At 42.9% G+C, this 18980-nt stretch overlaps 1 protein-coding gene across 4 annotated transcripts in view; it reads left to right on the forward strand.

The window, feature by feature from the left end:
• Window positions 1-1088: 1088 nt before the first annotated feature.
• The window catches only part of LUC7L (LUC7 like), a 36936-nt gene continuing 19044 nt past the window's right edge, over window positions 1089-18980 (forward strand). For 2 of the 4 annotated variants that reach the window (XM_040635644.1, XM_040635645.1), the window contains exons 1-3: window positions 1103-1303; window positions 3273-3367; window positions 7814-7912. In XM_040635644.1, the coding sequence (XP_040491578.1) occupies window positions 1243-1303; window positions 3273-3367; window positions 7814-7912 (255 nt within the window). In that variant the 5' untranslated portion in view covers window positions 1103-1242. Of the gene's footprint in view, window positions 1304-2220; window positions 2292-3272; window positions 3368-7813; window positions 7913-18980 lie in introns of all 4 variants that reach the window. The other 2 variants (XM_040635647.1, XM_040635646.1) reach the window with 2 other exon arrangements.

The raw sequence follows: 18980 nt of genomic DNA on the forward strand, positions 1-18980 counted from the left end.
CCAAGGCTATAACTACTTGGCCCTCGCAGAGAGGGAAGGGAAGTTATACTTCTGGATCAGAGCAATTAATTGGACAAATAAATGGCTACAGATCTAAGGCTCATAGTAGGTGAAGGGTCTAAGGCGATGAGGGCTTTTTACAGGAGCACTGGGAAGTTGAAGGAATTTCCCTATAGCTTCTCTCTGGGATCTTTATTCTTTGTCAGTGTTCATTGCTCTCTCCATTTTTGCACTGGTACCACACAATCTCAATTACAGTATCCTTAAAGTAACTGTGATATTTAGTTGGACAGATACCTCCACCTTTTTATGTTGAAAAGCTTTAGCCATTCTTCAGTAAAATTTTACAGCCAGGCCAGGTTTCACCAAAACAAACTCATAGCGGTTTTTAGTTTTTATTTTTATTTATTTTTAAATATTTTATTTCTTTATTTATAGACAGCAAGAGAGGGAACACAAGCAGGGGGAGTGGGAGTGGGAGTGGGAGAAGCAGGCTCTCCTCCCAGCAGGGTGTCTGATGTGGGGCTTGATCCCAGGACCCTGGGATCATGACCTGAGCCGAAGGCAGACGCTTAAGGACTGAGCCACCCAGGCGCCCCCAAACCCATAGGGGTTTTTAATACAGTTGGATTTAATCCGTAAGTCTTTAGAGGAGAACAGACCAGATACTTTTTTTTTTTTTTTTGAGAGCAGGTGCAGGGGGAGAGGGAGAATCTTTTTTTTTTTTTTTTTTTTTTTAAGATTTTATTTATTTTTGAGAGAGAACACCCGAGTGGACGGGGGGGGGGGGGTGGGCAGAGGGAGAAGCACACTCCCGGCCCAGCGGGGAGCCCAATGCGGAACTCGATCCCGAGACTCCAGGATCAGGCTAAGTCAGACACCTTATTTATTCTATTTTATTTTACTGCAGTTTAGGCTCAGTAGGATACATAGGTCTTGGGCCCTAGAATGAAATCAGGGTTGGGACTTTTCTGGGTCCTCCGTTTAGACAACTTGCTTGGACCACTCCTGCCAGTCTCCTCCAGGGCGGCGTTTCGTTCTCTATTCCGCCCCAGAAACTACACTTCCCGGCAGGCTCAACACCCGCACCGACGCACTTCCTCCCGGCGTCCCCCGCGGCGGGAAGGAGCCGAGCGGGCTCGAGGCCGACGCGACCAGCTTTCGTCGCCGTCGCCGTCGCCGCTGCCGCCGCCGCTCTGAGAGGAGTCGTCGCGGCCGTCCCTGCCGCCCTCCCCGGCCACCATGTCCGCCCAGGCGCAGATGCGGGCCCTGCTGGACCAGCTCATGGGCACGGCCCGGGACGGTGAGTCGGAGCGGCCGGACAGGCGAGGGGTTGGGGCGGGAGTGAGGCGAGGCCGCCGGGCGGCCTGAGGCGGGGGCCGCGACCGTCTGCGCCTGCGCCGGACACCCTCCTCTCCCCCGCGCGCCGACCGCAGGCGCCGGGCCTTTGTCTGAGCCGGTTCGCCTTGGAGGCGGCCGCGGCCGGGTTCTCCCTCGCTGGCGGTGGGTCCCCGGCGGGCTCCTCCCTCGGAGCCCGAGTCGTCGGTGGGGCTTCAGCCCTCTCCCCATTTGCCGTCCTGCGACTTTCTCCCTGGTGGGCGCCGCGACGACTCCCCCGCGCGGCCCCGCGCCGCTCCGCGAGCCGGGGAGTCGGCGAAAGGCTGGCGCCAGCGTGGGCTCCACATCGCTGGCAGCCGGGTGGCGGAGCTCCTCCGAGGCTCCTCGGGGAAGAAGCTACATACAACCCGAGGGAGCCGGATGGGCCTCGAAACCCCGGCCGTTCCTGTTCTGCACCAAGCGCAGCCGTAAATTGAGCTTTTCTCACGCGGGTTCCTGCCGAGTGCTTTTCCAGCCCCCTTCCCTTCCCAGCCACACACGAGAGCCTCTGTTTAGCTAGCACTTGGCAGTCGTTAGGTAGGTCGTACCATGACGGTTGTAGGGAGGAGTGAAAGATCATGGTGGTTGTCTCAGGAGAACGCGGTTGCATCTTTGCAAAACTATATACCTGCTGTGGTTTGTGTTTTCTTTTCTACTGAAGTAATGAAGTTGTAAGTTCACATTGGCACATTTGCAGGGCTGTGCAGATTCTTTGCACTTTATTTCATAGGTGAATAAGTGCTTTTTAGCTTTCTTTGTATATTGAGTTGCTTTTGAATTGCTTCCCATATTTTTATTTCATACAAACTGAACAATTGTGGCCCCTCTATTTTATTTATAAAGGTTCAGTGTATCTTTGCCTGCCTACATCAATCTGCAAGGGAGTTGCAGAAAAGCCTCATGTTCATCGAGCCGTGAGTCACAACCAATTTCTAAGCTGTTATAACAAAAAAGTGTTTGCTTTTTTTCACAAATAACTTTAAAAGTGTAGTTTAGAAAGAAAACATTTTCAATAAAAAGACACAACATTAATCCTGGATGCTTGCAAATCCTAAAATATATTCCTCCTTTAGTATTACACAGCTCTGTGTATACACAGATTAGCTTTAAAATTTGTCACATTCCACTTTGCCTTTACTTTTATGTATCATTCCCCTGACTTCCTTACTGCAGGTTGGGCAAGAAAACTTTTCCTTTAAAACTTTTCAACAGCGGGCATAAAATTCTGCAGCTGAGGTCTTGAAGAATGCAGATGGGTACAGTATGTGTTGGAACTCACAGTGTGTATTGACTAACCTAGTTCCCTTTTTTTTTTTCTCTCTTTCTCTCCTTTGGTATTGTCGTGTTAAAAGTGACTCCCAGGTGCCAACCTTCTTTTTTAAGGGTGGGAATGAAGGGGATAGGAAGACTAGGTCTAGATTATTTATCAGTCAGTGGTAGAGTTTGAAAGCTTTCTTCTTCATGTGATTTTGGGCAAAATACTGCCTATGCATTTGTCCATAGCAAAATGATTAGATTAATACATAGCTTCTGTTGGTGGAAACTACCAGCTATAAGTCATATGTGGTGATTCATGGCCCTCTGATTAGCGTGGGTTTTGGTATCATTGCCCACAACTATGTGTGGGGTTAATGGCCTTTGGTGCTCAGCCTCTTACTTCAGATTCCTTGACTTCTTTGGCACAATGATGGAGTCAGATCTCATTAAGTGTGATTCTTCATGATACATTTAGCATCAGAAAACATCCGTATTCCGCTCCAGTTGTAAATATCTCTAGGTCAGCTTTTCATTGTATTTGGTAGTCTGCCAATCATCCAGGTGAATTGTTGTACCACATATGCTTTGGTGTTTAATGTGATAATATTGTTTTATTTAAAACCACAAATGAATTTCAGGAGACGAAACCAGACAGAGGGTCAAGTTTACAGATGACCGTGTCTGCAAGAGTCACCTTCTGGACTGCTGCCCTCATGATATCCTGGCTGGGACGGTAGGTGTATTCGGGGTTGGGGGAACATCATACAACACTCAGACATGGGGGCTATGTAGGCCCTGAAGGTTGAATTCTATTTTCCTTTACCAGGCAGAAATCACCTACTGCCGTTCAAATGATAGATTGTTAGTTTGGTGGAATTTTGTTATGGGACATACTTCACTGCTATAAAAATTTCTTTCTGTAAGTTATCATATTTTTGTAGAATCATTTATATGGAGGTATTCACAACTAGGAAGTATGAGTAGTGTCATTTGGTCAAACCAAAAACGTATGCTTCAGGTCAGCCGATAGTTCTTTGAAAATTCTGGGTTGGTTGGTTGGTTTTCATGTCAAACACATGCTAATGCTAGACTTTTGATCTAACAAGGTACTTTTGGGGGGGGGTGGGCAGCAATGCAAGGTTTGAGTGATAGTACAAAGTTCCTGAAGAGGGAGGGGACTCAAGAGGGCTGCCCTAACAAGGTACATTTCTTACCCAATTTTTAGGTTTTTAATAAATCAGTTGGGTATAACACTGAGTTTTTAGTTTGTGTTACATTACCCTTTCAAGAAATCAACACATGATCCGATGAATATCTACCCCTAAAATTTTATGTTCACTCTAGATGAACCAGATAGATAAATGCTAGTTTTATGGAACGTGCATTTATTCAAAATCAGGTAGGATTGAAGAAGACTAAAGGGTGGAGAATTACCTACCGTGATTCAGCCACTTAGGGAAAAGGAGTCCTATAAAGACCACCGTCATTTTCAAATTGCACAGCCACCTCGTGGAATATAGAAACCGTCTGCTCATTTTGAGGGTCAAATGTGCATCCACTAGGGAACGTTTTCTTCATGATTAATTATTGCTTTTCTCATTACCATTGTGAGGGGAGCAGCCTGTGGAAAACCGCACATATGTATTAGATCTTCTCAAGCTGACTCTACAGAGAGCAAATAGGAAATGAATGTCAAATACTGTACCTTTATTACCTGAGGTTTTGCCTCTGGTTTGACCTGGTGTACAGATAGGTTTTACTGTGGATTATTGTGGGTACCGTCAACGTAGATTAATGGCTTGCACTAGTTAAAAGCAGTTCTGCTGAAGGAAAATCCTGTAGGGGAGGCATCATAACCTGGAATTGTTGATTGATCTTAGTGGGAGAAGCCAAAAGGAGCAGAGGGATGGATGTGCATGAGTGTGAAGCATTTCAGGTTTTTTTTGGGGGGGGGGTGGTCAGATCCTTGGGTAGCGTTGTTCCAGAGTGCTGGTGAGAAAGGTAACCAGAATGAGGGCATTTCCTACAAATATTTATTGTTAGGTACAGATTAACTCATCAAATATTTATTAAACACCTGCTGTGTGTCAGGCGCTGGGGATATGGTGCCAGTAAGATAAAGTCTTTATCCAGTGGAGGAAGAGGACAGACAATGAATAGATAACGGATTGTTTTAGGTAGAGTGATAAGAAAAGGTTTCTCAGGGACATTGGAGCAGAGACTTGAATGGTGAGGAAGAATGTGCACAGTTTGGGGATAGAATGCCCTGGGTGAAAGATGGAGCCGAGGGACAGTAGGCATGCTGCTGGCGTGTCTGAAGTGCTGAGAGTGAGGGGGAGAGGCAGGCAGAGGCTGTGGAATCAGATGAGTTGTGAGAAGCCATGGACTGAGCAGGTCGGCGAGGGATGGCTCAGCAAGGGGAGTCTAAGAAGAAGCAGACTAAGGAGGAGGAGGAAACCCAGGACAGTCCATACACCTGTGAAGATGGAAGTGAATGTATCAGGGGCTGCTGTGGGTCCGTTAGGATGAGGGTTGGGAAGCTGGATGGGGGTGGTTGCAAAAGGTGAGCTTCGCTGGTATGGGCTCTGTGGAACTGGGAAGTGAGCAGTAGAGTTGGATGGTGGGTCTTCTGAGGAGTTTGTTTGTGTAAAATTGAAATGGAATGAATGTCAGTTTTTAGAGCACAGTGGCTAAGTGAAGGTAGTTGTAACTTTCAGTCTTCTAAGGATTGCTCCAGGCCCAAGTTGTTGCTCAAAACTGTCTCCTGTCATTAGTTAGGGGTGAGGCAAGGAGGAATGGAAGTTACAGTTTTATTGAGGCTTACTGGGCAAATACAGTATCGGTTAGTAGGTTTGGGAGAGTAAGCTGGCTGGAGGGAATATAGTGTAACTTGTCTCAGTTTTCTAAACGTTCTGGAAGGAGGAGAAGGAGGAGCCTTTAGTTCCCTTCCCTGTCAGCAATGTGAGACCACTAGAGGGTAGAGAACATAGGTGTGTGTTTGGTAAAAAAGATCTGACAGACTAGATTTAACCGCCACTTAAAATCTTTTGGAAGAGGGCTCACTGTGGTATTTCAGCTCTGTTTGCTGTTCAGCTGCCAGGGGAATTGGCCAGTACTTACCTGCCTCCTTGACAAAGCCGAAAATGTACAGCCAGAGTAACCATGGAACCCAGGCCTATCCTCTGTTTGCATTAGCAGTGGCTGCTTGAGAATTCTCACCCAAAGGAAGGCTCGCAGTGAATTTTTGCTTCATGGGTGGTTCAGTAATGTCAAATTTTTCTTAAGGGTTGAAGTTTCTAGAATGGAAATTTATTTGTACTTAAGATGTTTGGTAGTTAAGGTTTTAGTGCTTACTTCCCCAGGTGGTAGTTTTTCTTTGAGATATACAGCTTTCATTAGCTTTTAAGCATTTCTGGTATTTGCCAGTTACTTTGCAGCTATGGTGCTTGCTTTTCAAAATTTGTGGAGACTATATATTTTAAAGAATCATACTGATACTTAAAAGAGTGAATGATGGAAAAGTTGTCAGCAATAACAGGGACAGTGATTCTGGCTACAGCTTGGCTTGTAGAATTACTGTTGCCCTACCTCTAGATCCCCCCATGTAACCAACACACATCAGTTAACATGTAACTTCACAGTAAGAATAATGAAGGAGAAAAGAGGTCTTTAGCATTTAAATGCAGAAGTTGATCCTTGGTCAAAATGAAGATGAGCTCCACGCTAGGGAGCCCATTGTTGGTGCTGTCACTGTTTATACTAAAGCATGTTTTGTTAGTGAGCATGGCATGCACCTTCTGTGAGGCTAGGGCCCACGAGTCAGTTTCTACCAGCCTCCCTTATTTGCCTAAAATGTTAAGGACTTTATAATCCATGAAGTTTTTGAACTCATTTTGGACGTAGTTGTAGTTTGAACTTAAAAGAGGTCCTGGACTCCATCATTCTTTATTTACTAGCTACGTAGACACATGTTTTGGTCCAAGTGCTCGGACATCACAGGTGTGTCTCCTCATTGCGATGCTGGGTTTTGATGACTTGATAGCATGATCCTTAGCATACAAACTTCGCTTTTGCTTTCTTGATGGCCAGAGGCGGAAGGTGCCATCACACAATCCTGCACTCAGAATTTAGTTAAGAAATATGCTCTGTTGTCTAATTGGTCTACATGTGCTTACAACACTAGTGGCACATCAGGCTAATCTTACTGGTAATACAGGTCATTCGTTTTAGTGAAACAACCTTTTGTTTCTCAAATGGGGCAACTGAGTGGCTCGATTCTATGTCTCCAGTTATATCCAGGGTCAGTTACTAGGTTAGGAGAATGTTTGGAGGTATTTTTTTGGCTCTAAATTGGTCTATTCTGCTTTATGCCTTCTGGTGTACAAAGAGATACACAAAGCCAAATGTTAGATTGTGTTACAGTCGCCAAAACCTGATTGCTATCTGCTCTTTGCTTTTCCTTGTCTCTGCACCTGAGGCATTGACCGTCTTGAGTAATGAAGGTCACAGGAGGAATGCCTAGAAATTTGTTGCTGTTGATGATACTCTTGTTTTCTGGCCTTTTCCTTGCAACCTCTCCCCTCCCCCATGCTGCTTTTCATTCTCACACTCTCTCTCTCTGTTTGTTTTTTTTTTTTAAGATTTTATTTATTTATTTACTTACTTACCTACTTACTAACTTACTTACTTAGAGAGAGCTTGAGTTGGGAGAGGGGCAGAGGGAAAGGGAGAGAGAATCCCAGGCAGGCTCCCCCTTGAGTGTGGAGCCTGCCACAGGGCTGTCTCCCAGAACCCTGAGATCATGACCTGAGCAGAAATCAAGAGTTGGACACTCAACTGACTGAGCCACCCAGGTGCCCCACTGAATAGACTTTTCTTATGTGACTGATGCAAAAATAAAACTAGCAAAAGCTAATTAATATGGTTTTCATTATTTGTTCAGTTACCTCTGGATCTAAAAGAGACAGAAACCTTCACACTTATATGTATCAAAGTGTCATGTTATCATGGTGGGAAAAGAAAAACAAGATTTCTTGGCTATATGCTATTTCTTAATATTTTTATTATACTGTACTATTCAAAAAGGTATTGTTTGTTTTGGTGACAGTTGAAACACCAGGTCACGTGCTTTCTGCAGTGGGTAGATGTTCATGTGTAAACTTCTGTTTCTTTTTCACAGCGCATGGATTTAGGAGAATGTACCAAAATCCACGACTTGGCCCTCCGAGCAGATTATGAAATTGCAAGTAAAGAAAGGGACCTGTTTTTTGAATTAGATGTAAGTTTTATTTTGTGTTAATTCGTCCCTACTGTGAAGAGCCAAATATCAACTAACAAGAATAATGTCACATTTGTAAGTTGTGAAGCAGAATTACAAAAGAGATAGCTTGTTATTCCACCACTAGGGCTGAAAGCTAGAACATGGCCGGTAATATCTGGTGTCTACCTGTCAGTCTATCACCCCAACACTGTTGTGCATTTTGTACGTATCATTTCCTTTCAAAAGTGTTATTACATATTTTTATGATACTCTTGAACTTTATATTTTTGCTTGTTTTTAAGCCTTAGAAGAATAGTTTCATAGCACAGTCTTTAATAACTTTATTTTTTCATTTAATATTATATTTTTGTTTACCCATTTTGTTGGGTATGGTTTATTCTCATTGCCGCTTGGGTATTCCTCAAACTCTCTTCATTGTTTGTAGATAGTTGGGTTGATTCAAGGGTGTGGGTTTTGTTTATGTTGTTTTCCTTTGTTATTACATACAGTATTATGAACATTCTTGAATATATTCTTGGTGTGAACGTATTATGATTTATTTAGGGTCGGTCCCGAGGGGAGGAATTGCTGGCTTATAGGGATTGCATGTGTTCATCCTTGCAAGATAGTTTTGTAATGGTGTCCTTTTTCTCGCTCGTTTCTCTTGTTGATAAAGCTGTGGTATCAATTCATACCCCAATAGTAGTGTTAAGTTTTTGCAATTCAGTGCTTATAAAATGGAATTTCACAACTTTCTTTTAAACTATGGCCACCCAGAGGAATGCTTTTTAAGGCTTTTCTTCCTAATCTGTCCCCTACCCTTCTGTGAAATTTGTTACCACAGAACCCTGCGTATTACCTTAATGTGCAGTAGCTTTCCAGGCCACGAACCATTGTGATACCTACGATTTTTTTTTTCACCCTTTAACAGCAGTTTTCACCTCTCTCCCATTGAGAGTGCAGGATTTAGAGTCACTCCATTTTTTCCCTAATCTTTCATCACTAGTATGACCAAAGGTTAGTGAAGGGGTTTGGTGGCATTCAGGTTCCTGAATGAAGCCTGGGAATGGACAGAGCTTGGTGTGAGGAAGCCAAGGAAAGGTGTCTCCTCACCAAAGGACATTTTAAAGGATGTGTTGTAACTGGAGTAAACTCTCTTTAAACCAGTAGTCTTAAAGTGGTTAAAATTGTTTTTCAGATTCATTCTTTAACTACAGTGTGCTCTCAGTGTTAAATATTTGAATTAACTAAAGCCTTTAGCAACAGCTTGACTAACAGAAGAGGCTTGGAAAGGGAATTTTTCTATATTGGGAGTTTTCATTCTTCAGTAACCTGCAGATGCTTATGCAAATAGGCCATTACTTTGGGACGTCAGGTTTCAGAGACTGATACGTACACAGGTTATTTTTCGAAATCTTAGGTTTAGTAAAGTTTTCTGGATCAGAAGTCTTAGCATTTTTACTAAATCAGAATGTCTGCATTTTTTAAATGACCTGATGAATTTAAAGTCAGAAAACAATTTAATGGAAAAAATGGAGTCAGTGACTGAAACACACAGAGTCATTTAGTATATTTTGAAGGAGGTGTGTTCAGCCATTGTGCAGAAAGTGGGGTTTTTTGTTTTGTTTTGTTAAAAATTTTTTATTTATTCATTTGACAGAGATAGAGACAGCCAGCGAGAGAGGGAACACAAGCAGGGGGAGTGGGAGAGGAAGAAGCAGGCTCCTAGCAGAGAAGCCTGATGTGGGGCTCGATCCCAGAACGCTGGGATCACGCCCTGAGCCGAAGGCAGACGCTTAACGACTGAGCCACCCAGGCGCCCCTTGTTTTGTTTTGTTTTTGTTTTTGTTTTTGTTTTTTTAATTAAAAAAAAAAATTTTTTTTAAAGATTTTATTTATTTATTTGACAGAGAGATAGCCAGCGAGAGAGGGAACACAGCAGGGGAGTGGGAGAGGAAGAAGCAGGCTCCCAGCGGAGGAGCCCAATGTGGGACTCGATCCCAGAACGCCGGGATCGCGCCCTGAGCCTAAGGCAGACGCTTAACGACTGCGCTACCCAGGCGCCCCTGTTTTGTTTTTTTTTTAAATGAATGTTGTTGAAAACTGTATCAGCCAGAGGAAAATACCCAGTTGGATCCCCAGGGAATGAATTTTGTTTTGTCGTCTTGATGCTATAAAGTCTAGAAGCTATAATAGAAAGATGGGTACATTCGTATAAAAACTTAAAATTTATCCTATTAGAAATACCTGTACATGGGACGCTTGGCTGGCTCAGGCCACAAAGCATGCGACTCTTGATCCTAGGGGTTGTGAGTTTGAGCTCTGTGTTGCGTGTGAAGATTACTGAAAAAAAGTTCCCATGCATACAGAGAAAATAAACTGGGACAGGATATTTACAGTGTGTATTATGATGGGCTAGTTATCTTTATATGTAAAATTCAACATAATTGACACTAATGGTATCAGTGACTCAATAAAAAAATGGTCATAGGCTAGAAAAGAACATTTCCTAGTGGGCATCTAATCCTATGGTAGGTGCTCACCCTCACTCAAAACTGAAGAAATGGAGGATTAAATAACCCTGATACACCTCCTGGGTAACTCAGCATCTCAAGATGTGAAAGCACATGCCAGCATGGCCGGTTCTAAGATTATATATCACTGATATGCTTGCATATGTACAAAGATACTTTGGTTCTAGAATATTCCTACAGCATTTATAACTGCAGAAAACAGGAACCAAGTAGATTTCCTCAATAAGGGACTGCCTAGATCATAGTTGATCTTTAGGATGGAATGATGTGTAACTGTGAAAAGAGAATTGGGCTAGTTCATTGTACTGTTGATGTGAAATTATCTGCAAGACAGATTAAGTGGATAAGCAAAGTGTGGTATCATGCTTCCATAGTGTTTATTTATTTAACTTATTTTTTTAGAAGATTTTATTTATTTGTTTGAGAGAGAGCCGCACATGCAGGAGTGGGGGTGGGGGCAGAAGGAGAGGGATAAGCAAACTTTGCGCTGAGCATGGAGCCAGAGGCAGGGCTCCATCTACAAACCCTAAGATCATGACCTGAGCCAAAATCAAGAGTCAGACACTCAATCGACAGAGCCACTCAGGTGTGCCCCCATAGTGTCTGTTTTTTTAAGATGTATATATATATATTTGATATATATGTATATATTTTTCGGATTTATTTGTAGAGAGAAAGTGGGCACTCGTGTGCAGTGCACGTGCAAGTGGGAGTGTCAGAGGGAGAGGGAAAGAAGCAGATTCCTGTCTGAGCGTGGAGCCAGACATGGGGCTCAATCCCACGACCCTGAGATCAGGACCTGAGCTGAAACCAAGAGTCGGATACTCACCCAGGTGCCCGGTGTCTTGGTTTTTAGACAATGCTTTAAATTCCATACATCCTAATTTTTACTTACATTTATTTTTAAGTGAGCTGTGTGCCCAGCATGGGGCTTAAATTCATGACCCTGAGACCAAGAGTTGCATGCTCTACCAACAGCCAGCCTGGTGCCCCTCCATAGTGTGTGTTTTTTTAAATAAGGAAGGGTGTTGTACACTTGTTAACGTGTTTAGATGTGCAGAGAGGTGTTTTAGAGGAACCCAAGAGATCATACCACTCTTAACTTGGTTGGAGGGTTAGAGCGGGGCAAGACACCTTTGTGTACTATGTGAAAATTTACCATATATAGGAATTACTTTTTCAGTTAAAAAGGTAACCACCCCTCCCCCAACTCCTTAAAAATCATTTTTTATCTTCTAGGTGGTTCATATTAAAATGTTTGATAACCAGTGGAAGAGATCCTTCTGCCCTGAAGAATGAAGGGCATTTTGGTGTAGCCATATTTGAAGGAGGGCAGTCTGTCAGGGCATAGTCCTCATTTGAAATGCATATATGTTCTTGTTCAAGAACTCCACTGTTGGGAACATATCTTAGGGATATGTGCAAATGAGTACACAGAAAAGATGTTTGTTGCAAATTTTTTTTTAAAGGGAGAGGAGGCCATAATGGAACTATTAATGGAGAACTGGTTTTATAAATCGTGCTATCACACGGTGGCACGTTGCTTTATAAAGCTAAGAAGATACTTCTGGGTGTTAGGGAGGTTTTACCTTAAAAAGTTTTTTCAGTGGCTTTAAGATATAACTCACATGACATAAAGTTTAGCCCACCTTTAAGTTTTTTTTTTTCTTAAGTTTTTAAGTAGGCTCCATACTCAGTGTGGAGCCCTTAAGTTTTTAATTTATACATATCAGTAGTGTTTGGATGTACATGGGTTACTCTGATAAGTAAAGTAATTAAAAGCGTCCGGACTTTAAAATACCAAGCTAAAATAACTTTTTATCTTCTTAGTTTTACAGAATAAACTTTAATGGAAAAATAAAGGCTTTTGTCAAAATACAGATTTGTTAAGTTAATTTGATGAAAATCAGTTTTTAAATCTTTTTGGTAGGTAATGCATGTTCACTGTGGCAGATTCTGGAGGTCTAAAAGGCTCTGGTAGAAAGTCTCCCCTTTCCATGTAACCAGCCATCCAGTAGCTCTCTCTGGAGGTCATTTTCATTTTTTAAAGATAGTTGATTCAGGATGAACAGATACATCTATCAGGAGGCTAGTTGTGATTTTTCATGTCAAAATTGTGGTTTGGAGAAGCAGAACCCTTCAGTAATATTTTGGTCAGATGTGGTCAGTGGGCTGACTCTTGCTAATCCTGACCTGCTGCCCGCCCCCCCCCCCCATGACCTGCTGGTGGTTCTGGGCTCCTGGCTTGCCGTGAGGTCCCTACACTGTCCAAGGCCCAGGCCCTGGACCAGTACCTTGAGGTTGGTTTCTGGAAGGGCTATAGTGCAGTCGTCACCGTTGGGAGATGGGCACGGGTTTCATTGTCAAAGGTTGTAGACCGTCACTAATCCATGATTGGTTCTGGTTTTTCTTAGTAGCATTTTTCTGTAGCTCACCAAGTGTTTTGCTAGAGTCTCTCTTCTTGGCAGTAACTCTGTTAGGTGGGCCCACCATTTACCAGAGTCTCAGGAAGCGCCCTAAGCCTGGTGGTATTTGCCAGAATTGATGGAGGTGGCAGCATGTGGTGTTGGGAGAGGAGTTGGATTCCGTGTAGTGGGCGGGTCGGGGACGCCTCACCACAAACCCAGGACGTTCGTTTTCATGTTGAAAAGTTTGTCAAGTGTATTAAAGATAACAGGCATTTGAGTTAAATTTTAAACCATTTTTGTTATACACGGGGTGTATTTTTTTTTTTTAAGAACAGATTATCGTAGTCGTGTCACTGAGAAAGCTTTGCAGACTAGATGGTCCTGCTAAGACATCCATACCTTTTGTTTATTTTTTTATAAAAAAAAACTTTGCTAAAACTTGGGGTTTTAGTTGGTTTATTAATTCATGGTATGTTAGTTTAAAATAATAACTGTCTTTGTAGAAGACATCATTAAGATCTTTTTTTTCCCTAAGATTTATTTATCTATTTGAGATAGAGCGAGAGAGCAGGAACAGCAGAGGGAGAGGGATAACCAGACTCCCCACTGCACAGGGAGCCCAATGCGGGGCTCAATCCCAGGACCTGAGCCGAAGGCAGACGCCTAACCAACTGAGCCACCCAGGTGTCCCTGCTGTTAAGATCTGTTTTCATAATTAGTTGCTTAATTTATAGGTTAATGTTCAGTAGATCTTAAGAACTCATCAGCCCTTTTTACAAATTTAAGATATTTAAGCAGTTTGTAGGAAGTTGTCCTATAAGGATATTTGCATATATATGAGAAGACCTAATATGTTCATTGCATCATTTTGAATTAGTGAAAATACCCAAATATGTTTGTTTTTAGAGGAGCTAAAGTAGTCATGTTACAGTGAAATGATATACTAGACAGCTTGGTTGGAATAAAAATTGAGTGTTTAGGTATGCATCTTAATGCAGTTTTAAAAAGTATATACCAAATTCTTAAGTTATTTGTTTATTTTTTTTGAGAGACCACGCAAGAGTCAGGGTGGGGGCAGGGAGGAAGGGAGAGAATCGCAAGCAGGCTCATGCCCAGCACGGAGCTAGATCTCACAACCCTGAGATCATTACCTGAGCTGAAATCAAGAGTCAGATGCCTAACTGACTGAGCCACCCAGGTGCCCCGTCAAGTGATTATTTCTTGTGGGAAAGGAGAAGAAGAAACTACATTTTCTGTATCATGTGAAGTTATCAGGTCCTGTTAGCTAACATAATAGGCAGAAATGAAAATGTAAAAACATTTTTGCCTTATGATTTATTTTTACAAATCTTTAGCCTTAGGAAGTAATTAGAAATACAGGCAGACGTTTCCACACAAATGTATTTATGGTAGGATTGTTTATAGTATTGAATAATTGGACACAACAGAAATGTTCGAGAAGAAAGAAATGAGTTAGTAAATTAGGACTTTTTTTTTTAGGGTTTGGTTTTTTTTTTTTTTTTTTTTTTTGACAGAGACAGCCAGCGAGAGAGGGAACACAAGCGGGGGAGTGGGAGAGGAAGAAGCAGGCTCCCAGCAGAGCAGGGAGCCCGATGCACGGGACTCAATCCCAGGACCCTGGGATCACGCCCTGAGCTGAAGGCAGAGGCTTAACGACTGAGCCACGTGGGCGCCCCAGTAAATTACGGTTTACTCCTGTCATAAACTGCCCTCACAACTTTACAGAATCTACTTAATGACAAAATTGTGGTGATATCACGAGCAAGACAAAGATAAAAAATTGTGTGTACTAGAGAGTTTTGTGGTCTCATTAAAGATATACTGCTTAGAGAATTGGTAGACCTGGCCTTTAAAACATGGAGTGTGCCCTCCCCTTCCTGGAGGCAGTCCCTTACTCTTTCAGATGTAGGGAAGCAAACACTTAAAAGCAACAACTTGCTACTTTTTTTTTTTTTTTAAGTTTTTTTAATTTAAATAATCTCTCCACCCAGTGTTGGGCTCAAACTCATGACTCTGAGATCAAGAGTCACGAGCTCTTCCAACTGAGCCAGCCTGGGCCCCCCAACAGCAAAAACTTGCTTCTTACCTGCTACAAGCTGACCTTGGTTGGTTAGATTTTTAGCAGTGTTTAAGAGCAATTGCTGGAAACCTGTGTCACACTGCCTGTTTAAGGATTGACTCTGGGTCAGAATCAGGCTCTGCTGGCAAAAAAAAGGAGGTAGGGAGTTGTGTTCATAGAACAGTTTAAAACTATGATGGGGCACCTGGGTTACTCAGTCGTTAAGTGTCTGCCTTCGGCTCAGGTCATGATCCCAGCGTCCTGGGATCAAGCTCCGCATCTGGCTCCCTGCTCATTGGGAAGCCTGCTTCTCCCTCTCCCACTCCCCCTGTTTGTGTTCCCTCTCTCACTGTCTGTCTCTCTCTGTCAAATAAATAAAATCTTAAAAAAAAAAAATTCTATGATTACATGGATTGTTTTTCTGTTAAAAAAAGAGTAAGAGGGCGCCTGGGTTAAGCATCTGCCTTTGGCTCAGGTCATGATCCCAGGGTCCTGGGATGGAACTCTGCATCGGACTCCCTGCTCAGTGGGGAGCCTGCTTCTCCCTCTTCCCCTCCCCCCTGCTTGTGATCACATGCTCTCTCTTGCTCTCTCAAATAAATAAAATCTTAAAAAAAAAAGAAAGAAAAAGACCAAGAAAGGTTGATTTACCAGGGATTGATTGATTAGTTTGAGAAAGAGAGAGAGATTGCGTACCTGCGAGGGAGCAATGAGTCAGAGGGAGAGAGAATCTCAGGCTAACTCCATGCTGAGTGCAGAGCCCAACACAGGGCTCAGTCTCACAACCCTGAGATCATGACCTGAACCAAGACCAAGAGTCGGACTGACGGTTAACCACCTGAGCCACCCAGGTATCCCACCAGGGAGGTGTTTTTTTTTTTTTTTTAACTTTATCGTGCAGAATCTTAAATATCAAAAGTGGATGTAATCATATGGTGCATTTCCTTGTGCCCATCACTTAGGGTTGGGAATGATCAGTCCACAGACAGCTGGGTTTCATCTTCCACGGCTTCTCCCAGATCTCCAGACAAACCGCACACATCTCAGTCATTTATCTGTAAATATTTCAGCATTGCCATTGCCATGTGTGTTGAGATCTGGTATCATACTTGGTGGTGACAGAATCTACTTGGCATGTTTTTAGAAATGTGTTAAAGAAAAATTTTAAAGATACAGAAGTGAACAGGATATGATAACGAAGTTTCTGGGTTCTGTGTCCCAGTTTTCAGTGATTATTGACATGAAGACTCTTGTTTCATCTTTATCGTTGTGTTTCCCCACTGGATTTTTTTTTTAAGATTATATTTTTTTAGGGGCACCTGGGTGGTTCAGTCGGTTAAGCGTCTGCCTTCAGCTCAGGTTGTGATCTCTGGGTCCTAGGATGGAGCCCCGAGTTGGGCCCCCTGCTCAGTGGGAGTCCACTTCTCCCTCTCCCTTTGTCCCTTCCCCCAGGTTGTGGTGCACGTGCGCTCTCTCTCTCTTTCATAAATAAAATCTTTTTTAAAAAAGATTATATTTTTTAAGTAATATCTACACCCAACATGGGGCTCAAACCCACAACCCTGAGGTCAAGAGTCTCATGCTCGGCTAACTGAGCCAGGCAGGCATGTGTGGCCCCGCCCCGGATTACTTTATACTAGCTGCTAGACAGAATTTCCTCTGTAAATACTGTAAATGGTATATCTAGAATTTGAGGACTTTATTAAAAAGTTATCTTAAAAAACAATTTTTTAGCATCTGATAGTGTTCAGATTTCCCAGATTACTTCAGAAAGGATTCTTTTATAGTTTTATTTCTTTGACTCAGGATTCAAAGGAAGGGCTACATGTTAGAATGCTTTGTAAAAAAACATTTTTTTAAAAATTTTTATTTATTTGACAGAGAGACAGCCAGCAAGAGAGGGAACATAAGCAGGGGGAGTGGGAGAGGGAGAAGCAGACTACCTGCTGAGCACGGAGCCCAATGCGGGGCTCGATCCCAGGACCTGGGGATCACGCCCTGAGCCGAAGGCAGACGCTTAACGACTCGGCCAGCCAGGCGTCCCAGAATGCTTTGTAAATCTTTTTAAATCTGTTTGTTTGAAGAACTTAATTTTTTAAAAAGTCTCATACCCTGGATTTTACTGATTATAGCCTCATGATGTCTTCTTTAACATGTTTCCCTTTGTCTTTGAAATTCTTACACTGTAGAAGTTCGATCTGGAGGCTTGATCATCAGATCTAAGTTCTTTCATGACTGGAATGTTTCAGAGGCAGAGCTTTGCACCTGCTCTTGTGTCACCTCAGCTGACAGCAGTTGTTGCAGGCAGCCTTGGCCTGTTGGTGGTCAGGGTCCCCTTCGGCCTGGTGCTTTAAGCAGCATTAGGGTTGGTGCCTAGAGGGGTTACTTCACCAGGGTTGCAGTGTCTCTTACTAACATAAAAACATGTCCAGCTTTCCCTGGGTTCAGAATTTATCAGTGCAGAAGGCACATGTGCAACCTCTCTCCTGCTCTGTTCTTCAGTCATCTGGTTTCCTCCAGAAATAACCAGTGTCTTCTCTTTGCTTTAGAGTTGGTGTGGATACCTAAGGCAGACAGTGTGTTTATATTCCTTTCTTTAATCTTACAGGAGCGGTAATTTATACACCTATTCTAACTTGCCCCTTCCTTTTGTTGTTCGGCTTTTTAGTATATCTTAGTATAGAGTTCCTTATTCCTTTTTGTGGCTGCACAGCATTCCAAAGAGTGGATATCTGCTTTATAGGACCAGTCCCCTGTTGGTGATCACGGTGCTGCATTACACATTGCCATTGTGTGCATGTATGCATGGGATGCACGTATCCAGGGGAGGTTCCTAGATGCAGAACTGTTGGATCAGAGGGGTATCTGGGGTTTTGATGATACAATGGTGTTATCCAGCGGGGCGAATACTCCCAACAGCAGTGTAGAACAGTGCCCATCTTCACGTCTTTGCTAACAGTGAGTAACCATATTTTGGTGTCTTTGCCAATCAGAGTTATAGAAAGGTAATTTTTTTGTGTAGGTATTGCCTACCTAGACCCTCGGCTTGAGCTTGGTGGGTGGAACTGCTGGTGTTTTATCTGGGAGAAGGTGCCTTCGTGTCCTCACCTCACCGTTGGCTCCTTCTAGCCTAAGACAGCCTCACCCTGACCATGCCAGGGCCAGGCCTTGACTTCTTGAAAGTGTTTTACCCAGAAATTTCCGAGAAAAGGGTATATAATGTCTGCTACTAGGTAATCTGTATAAATAACATTTCAAGTTTCTCAACTTGAACACTGGCCAACAAACAGCAATATTAACACATTAACCTGTGAAAAAGTTACAGAGCAGTACAATTTCTTTAGTATCCACATATTGAAAATACAAAGAATTTGATTCTTTTTTTTTTTTTTTAAGATTTTATTTATTTATTTGACAGAGAGAGAGACAGCCAGCGAGAGAGGGAACACAGGCAGGGGGAGTGGGAGAGGAAGAAGCAGGCTCCCAGCAGAGGAGCCTGATGTGGGGCCCGATCCCAGGACTCCGGGACCACGCCCTGAGCCGAAGGCAGACGCTTAACGACTGAGCCACCCAGGCGCCCCAAGAATTTGATTCTTTTTAACTCAATAAATAGTTAACTTTTTCCCCAAATTGTCTTGGTTTGTGATGTTTTGACAGGTTTCCGAAACTGTGTATCATATCAACTAATTTCCAGACTATCTTTAATATACCACATGAGACCAGTTCTGATTATACCTACCTTTTTTGTCTACAGATGTGCAGTATAATAGTTACATTTACTAAGTTGGATATCCTGGGTTAGAATCCCTTTGTGACCTTGGGCAAGTTATTTTAACTTTTTCTATTCATCTGTGAAGTGAGCTGGTGGTGACTGCCTCAGAGTTGTGCACGTTGAATGTAAGGACTTTGGAGCCAAACCATAAGGGTCCTTGTACCCCGATGCCATCACTTAGTAGTTTGGAAACTGTACCTCAATTTCTTCATCTGGGAAAAGGAAACCTTCCCAGTTTCCATGTGGCCACTTCAAGGCCTGTGTGGACATGCAGCACAGCACAGGTGTACAT

The sequence above is a fragment of the Ursus maritimus genome, unplaced genomic scaffold, assembly GCF_017311325.1.
Source record: "Ursus maritimus isolate PB19 unplaced genomic scaffold, ASM1731132v1 scaffold_2, whole genome shotgun sequence".
NCBI classification, from domain to species: Eukaryota; Metazoa; Chordata; class Mammalia; order Carnivora; family Ursidae; genus Ursus; species Ursus maritimus.